The sequence below is a fragment of the Bufo gargarizans genome, chromosome 6 (assembly GCF_014858855.1).
Source record: "Bufo gargarizans isolate SCDJY-AF-19 chromosome 6, ASM1485885v1, whole genome shotgun sequence".
In the NCBI taxonomy this organism is placed as follows: Eukaryota; Metazoa; Chordata; class Amphibia; order Anura; family Bufonidae; genus Bufo; species Bufo gargarizans.
Window position 1 is genome coordinate 218,726,041 of NC_058085.1, and position 7,139 is coordinate 218,733,179.

At 43.6% G+C, this 7,139-nt stretch overlaps 1 protein-coding gene across 2 annotated transcripts in view; it reads right to left on the reverse strand.

The window, feature by feature from the left end:
* Positions 1-6,195, reverse strand: part of MTG1 (mitochondrial ribosome associated GTPase 1) — a 356,260-nt gene extending 350,065 nt beyond the window's left edge. Inside the window, exon 1 of one of the 2 annotated variants that reach the window (XM_044296242.1) lies at positions 6,015-6,189. In XM_044296242.1, coding sequence (XP_044152177.1) covers positions 6,015-6,099 — 85 coding nt within the window. In that variant the 5' untranslated portion in view covers positions 6,100-6,189. Of the gene's footprint in view, positions 1-6,014 lie in introns of both variants that reach the window. The other variant, XM_044296245.1, reaches the window with a different exon arrangement.
* Between the last annotated feature and the right edge of the window lie 944 nt (positions 6,196-7,139).

Genomic DNA, 7,139 nt, shown 5'->3' on the forward strand with positions numbered 1-7,139 from the left:
AAAAGTTAACTCACCTTCTCCTCTTGATCGAGTAGTTCCCGGTCAGTCTCTTCTTTAGCTGTGGGCTAAAGGACCTGTGGTGATGTCAGATCACATGCTCCATCACCATGGTGATGGACCGTGTAATTGGAGCACGTGATCTGACGTCACCACAGGTCCTTTAGCCCACAGCTAAAGAAGAGACTGACCGGGAACTACGCGATCAAGAGGAGAAGGGGAGTTAACTTTTTTTTTATTTATTTTTTAACCCTTCCAGCACTATTATACTATGCATTCTGTATTCAGAATGCTATTATTTTCCCTTATAACCATGTTATAAGGGAAAATAATACAATCTTCAGAACATCAATCCCAAGCCCGAACTTCTGTGAAGAAGTGCGGGTTTGGGTACCAAACATGAGCGATTTTTCTCACGTGACTGCAAAACGCATTACAATGTTTTGCACTCGCGCGGAAAAATCTTGCATTTTCCCGCAACGCACCCGCCTCTTATCCAGGCAAAAAACATGACGCCCGTGTGAAAGAGGCCTAAGAATGTAATTTCTCCAAAGGGACTAAAAGCTCATTCAACCCGATCAGTTGCGGCTTCATGTTTCAGCAGAAGACGCTTAAACAGGCACCCACTTGGTCTTCACCTTCTACTTTTTTTCGACATTATCAGTTAGATGTGTTAAAAAATAAGGACTTATTTTCACGCAGAGTGTTATCTGCAGTGGTCCCAGCCTAGTTAATTTACAGGGAGTGCAGAATTATTAGGCAAGTTGTATTTTTGAGGATTAATTTTATTATTATTGAACAACAACCATGTTCTCAATGAACCCAAAAAACTCATTAATATCAAAGCTGAATATTTTGGGAAGTAGTTTTTAGTTTGTTTTTAGTTTTAGCTATTTTAGGGGGATATCTGTGTGTGCAGGTGACTATTACTGTGCATAATTATTAGGCAACTTAACAAAAAACAAATATATACCCATTTCAATTATTTATTTTTACCAGTGAAACCAATATAACATCTCAACATTCACAAATATACATTTCTGACATTTAAAAACAAAACAAAAACAAATCAGTGACCAATATAGCCACCTTTCTTTGCAAGGACACTCAAAAGCCTGCCATCCATGGATTCTGTCAGTGTTTTGATCTGTTCACCATCAACATTGCGTGCAGCAGCAGCAACCACAGCCTCCCAGACACTGTTCAGAGAGGTGTACTGGTTTCCCTCCTTGTAAATCTCACATTTGATGAACGACCACAGGTTCTCAATGGGGTTCAGATCAGGTGAACAAAGAGGCCATGTCATTAGATTTTCTTCTTTTATACCCTTTCTTGCCAGCCACGCTGTGGAGTACTTGGACACGTGTGATGGAGCATTGTGCTGCATGAAAATCATGTTTTTCTTGAAGGATGCAGACTTCTTCCTGTACCACTGCTTGAAGAAGGTGTCTTCCAGAAACTGGCAGTAGGACTGGGAGTTGAGCTTGACTCCATCCTCAACCCGAAAAGGCCCAACAAGCTCATCTTTGATTATACCAGCCCAAACCAGTACTCCACCTGCACCTTGCTGGGGTCTGAGTCGGACTGGAGCTCTCTGCCCTTTACCAATCCAGCCACGGGCCCATCCATCTGGCCCATCAAGACTCACTCTCATTTCATCAGTCCATAAAACCTTAGAAAAATCAGTCTTGAGATATTTCTTGGCCCAGTCTTGACGTTTCAGCTTGTGTGTCTTGTTCAGTGGTGGTCGTCTTTCAGCCTTTCTTACCTTGGCCATGTCTCTGAGTATTGCACACCTTGTGCTTTTGGGCACTCCAGTGATGTTGCAGCTCTGAAATATGGCCAAACTGGTGGCAAGTGGCATCTTGGCAGCTGCATGCTTGACTTTTCTCAGTTCATGGGCAGTTATTTTGCGCCTTGGTTTTTCCACACGCTTCTTGCGACCCTGTTGACTATTTTGAATGAAACGCTTGATTGTTCAATGATCACGCTTCAGAAGCTTTGCAATTTTAAGAGTGCTGCATCCCTCTGCAAGATATCTCACTATTTTTGACTTTTCTGAGCCTGTCAAGTCCTTCTTTTTCCCCATTTTGCCAAAGGAAAGGAAGTTGCCTAATAATTATGCACACCTGATATAGGGTGTTGATGTCGTTAGACCACACCCCTTCTCATTACAGAGATGCACATCACCTAATATGCTTAATTGGTAGTAGGCTTTCGAGCCTATACAGCTTGGAGTAAGACAACATGCATAAAGAGGATGATGTGGTCAAAATACTCATTTGCCTAATAATTCTGCACTCCCTGTATTTCTCTGTTATTCCTCCTATGAATCCGTGCCGCTGTGGAGGCGTATGGAAAGATTACAATTACTTACAGGTAATTGGTTTTACCTCTAGCCTCCACAGCAGCACAGAAAATCCCCCCCCCCCCCCCACACACACACACATTTATATGATATTCTGATGCCCTATGCTGGTATTTTTATTTGAAAAATAGATAAATAGCATTATGTTGCATCCATTTCAGAGTTTCTCGGTTATTTACTGGAGCAGGTAAGGGGAGGGGGCTATTTAAAGATCTCCACGTTTTTTCCTGTCCCTGTGAATCTGTGCTGCTGTGGAGGCTATAGGAAAAATAATCTTTGGAACCGTTTTTATTTTTTTGTTATTTACAATGTTCCTCTGACTATACCAAATATGACTACTTTTTTTTTTTTTTTGTCTCAGTTTTACATAATAAAGCATTTTCTCCATATTCTGAAAGCCATTTTTTTTGGGGGGGGGCTTTTTTGACACACTTTATTTTTTTTTTTTACAATGTTCACCTGAGGGATTAGGTCACGTTATATTTTTATACAGCAGGTTCTTACGGATGCGGCGATACCCAATATGTATACTTTTTTTTTTATTTATCTAAGTTTTATACAATAATATTTTTGAAACAAACAAAAAAATAACGTTTTAGTGTCTTCCATAGTCTGAGAGCCATAGTTAATTTTTTTATTTTTTGGGCGATTGTCTTAGGTAAGATCTCATTTTTGCAGGATTATATGGCGGTTTGATTGGCACTATTTTGGGGTGCATATGACTTTTTGATCGCTTACTATTACACTTTGTGATGTAAGGTGACAAAAAAAATTGCTTTTTTTACGGTGTTCACCTGAGGGGTTAGGTCATGTAGTATTTTTTTTAGAGCAGGTTGTTACGGATGTGGTGCTACCTAATATGTCTACTTTTTAAAATTCTTTCACATTTAAAATCAATTTTGAAACAAACAAAAATCATGTTTTAGTGTCTCCATAGTCTGAGAGCCATAGTTTTTTTTTATTTTTTGGGCGATTGTCTTAGTTTGGGGCTCATTTTTTGCGGAATGAGGTGACCGTTAGATTGGTACTATTTTGGAGGGCATATGCCTTTTTGATCGCTTGGTGTTGCACTTTTAGTGGTGTAAGGTGACAAACTTTTTTTTTTTTTTTAGCAGTTTCCATTTTTTTTGACCGTGTTCACTTGAGGGGTTAGGTCATGTGATATTTTTATAGAGCCAGTTGACATGGACGTGGTCATATCTAATATGTCTACTTTTCTTTTTTTCCCCTATTTAAAAAATAATAATAATTTACTTTATATTGGGAAAAGGATGCTTTTTTTAGTTTTGTTTTTTAACTTGAAACTTTAAAAAAAAATTGTTTACCCACTCTGGGACTTCAACTTTTGGGGGTATGATCCCCTTTACAATGCATTACAATACTTCTGTATTGTAATGCATTGGCTGTAAGTGTATTACACACTATAATACACTTACAGCTTCCTGCCTGTGAAATCCAGGGGGCTGGATCTCACAGGTTCTAACTACGTCTTTTTCCATGTGCAGTTTCTTGATTTATTTAAAACTTTACTTTTATTTATTTACTTTCTTTAAAACAGGTTCTTAGAACCTGTTTTAAAGAAAGTAAATAAAAGTAAAGTTTTAATAAATCAAGAAACTGCACATGGAAAAAGACGTAGTTAGGTCTTCTAGGCCCATCTGATAGTGTTACTATTGAAGTAAATGTTGCACGTGCGCTGTGAGGTCTCATTTAGTCTATATAATTGCTGATCTGACAGGTTGTCACGGAAGGCAGCCACGATGCCCAAATAAGGCATTGGGCTGCTTCCCTGCCATCGGGTCCCCGTTACAGCAGTGCGGGGACCCGATGGCCACCCCGGACCCCGCAGGATCGTGCACATGCCGCGGTCAGCGCTGACCGCAGCAGTGTGAGAGTTTATGCGCCGGCATCTGTGTTTTCACTGATGCCGGTGCATACAGCAGGGGTCCGGCTATTAATGACTGCCGGACCCTTGCCACTGACCGGGTGGACGCAGCTCCTGCAACCGCCGATCAGCGCGCCGTACATGTAAGCGCCGTCTTTAAGGGGTTAAATTACCACATTAGCCACACCTGGGGAAAGAAGGTGTGGCAAGCACCAGAAACAACACAGACGTCATTTGATCCAAAAGGAAAACGTCAAATCAAACCAAGTGTTGCCAGTCTCTCTGATCTCCTCTCACGAAAACATCCGTATGTCTCAGTACGTCCTTGACAGTTTGAAACTGATATTTGGGTTGTTCGAGAAACTGCTGTAATTACATTTTCCAGGCAGGTATTTTATCCGTATTACACTGGAAAGGATCAGCCAGATAATTGCTAACAAGCATTTGTAGGAATGCTCGTTAGTAGGGATGAGCGAACTTCTGTTTTCAAGTTCGAAGTACAAGGTTCGGGTTATCTAAGAATTCCTTTATGGTAGCAGAATCCATAATAGAATTCTTAGATATCCCAAACCCGAACCTTGTACGCCGAACTTCAAAACAGAAGGTCGCTCAGTCAACACTACTCGTTAGTGATGATCTGGCAGTGTAAGGCCCCTTGCAGACGAGCGTTCCTGATTTATAATGCTATGTAACCCTTACAGTTCTGGAATGTATTGGATAACACTGGCATAATGGTGCCAGTGTTATCCAATACATCCCAGAATGGTAAGGGTTACATAGCACCATAAATCAATTTAACGCTATGTGAATCCCATCAGTTCTGGGAGGTCCAGCCAGGTGCTGCGATGCAGACTCGCTGAGGGAGTAACGCTCGTCTGCAAGGGGCCTAAAGATGCTACTGCGTACCCGATGAACGAGCCAAAGCTCGTTCACTGGGTGATCGCATCTTTCATGCAGTCACAAAAATCATAATTTATCGGAAGCAGAATGTGCTAATGGTTCTGCATGGGGTTGAGCAATAGTATTACCGATCGCTCCTGCTTATACTGTGGAGGTGATCGCTGCATATACATGCAGCTATCTCTTTCACTGATAAGCAGGCAATTGTTCCTTGCCAACAATTGTCTGCTAAATCTGCACACAAAGTGTGTCGGCCAGGCCAGTATTGCGGCATGCAAACAGCGGGTAAGCTATATACGGGCCACGGGAGTTTTTGCACAGTATAACACATGTGAACCCATTCACTTAGGCACAGACCCACTACTTCCGCGGGGTTTCTCTCTGTGCCCCAGCACCGCAAAAAAACATGTTCTATTTATTTGTGGTGTGGACAGACCACAGACCCATTGAAGTTGAATTGGTCTGCATCTGTCTGCAGAAACCGTACGGCTTTTGACCGTGCATTAGGGACTGCAAACTGCAGGGACACACCAGAGATCGGATTGGGTTAACCTTGTATTCCTGCTCTGAGTTTATTGCTATTATAAAAACTCAACATATGTCTGCAAAGTAACTATTATACTGTTATATTCTGTAATCATCTCAACTCTGTCCAGCATTCAGGATCTCTGGGTACTTTCACACTTGTGGCAGAATGATCCGGCAAGCAGATCCGTCCCAGGAACTGCCTGCCGGATCCGTCAAAACGTATGCCAACGGATAGCATTTGTAAGACGGATCAGGATCCTGATCCGTAAGTGCATTGAAATGCAGATCCGTCTCTACTCTGCACGTTCATATAAACCAGTTAGCCGTTCAGCTCACCCTTAGCCATATGTCCTGGAAACCAATGTGCGACATCTCGCTGCCCAAAGTCAAAAGGCCGGCAAAGAAGAAACGAAAGCCTCATAGCCGCAGCTCAAGTTCGACTGCCTAGAAGCTAAATTAAAGGGTAGTGGCTAAACTTCATACAGGAAACTGACCTCCTGACGTCACTGGGTCACGTGACATTCTCTTGTCACGTGACTCTGAATAGGTGTTCCGGAAAATTTTGCTACTCACGTCACTTCCAGAAGTGACGTGGGTGGTGTGTCACTTACCTCGGCTCCTCATTGGCTCTGCCGGGGGGTTGGTGGCGCAGGCGCGGAGGATTCCCAAGTAGCGTGAACCCGCCGAAGGTAGCAGAAAATTCCGGGCTACTGCGCTTGCACGAAGCCGGAATTTTCTGCTACCTTCGGCTCCTACTGCGCCCGCGCCCGCGCCCAGGACCAATAAGATTTGAACTACCGTACTCTAGGCGTGCATGCGCCGTGGCCTGTCATTTTAACCTCAGTGCAGCAAGCGAGCCTGTTATACTCGCGCTTGCGCATGGACATGTAAAAATTTGCAAACCATTTAACTGACTCGGCACTATAGCTGACACTGATATGGGGGCACCATGGCTAGCACTGATATGGGGGCACCATGGCTAGCACTGATATGGGGGCACCATGGCTAGCACTGATATGGGGGCACCATGGCTAGCACTGATATGGGGGCACCATGGCTAGCACTGATATGGGGGCACCATGGCTAGCACTGATATGGGGGCACCATGGCTAGCACTGATATGGGGGCACCATGGCTAGCACTGATATGGGGGCACCATGGCTAGCACTGATATGGGGCACTATGGGTGGCACTGATATAGGGCACTATGGGTGGCACTGATATAGGGCACTATGGGTGGCACTGATATGGGGCACTAGAGCTGGCACTGATATGGGGCACTATAGCAGACACTGATATGGGGGCACTATGGCTGACACTGATATGGGGCACTATGGGTGGCACTGATATAGGGCACTATGGGTGGCACTGATATAGGGCACTATGGGTGGCACTGATATGGGGCACTAGAGCTGGCACTGATATGGGGCACTATGGGTGGCACTGATATGGGGGCACTAT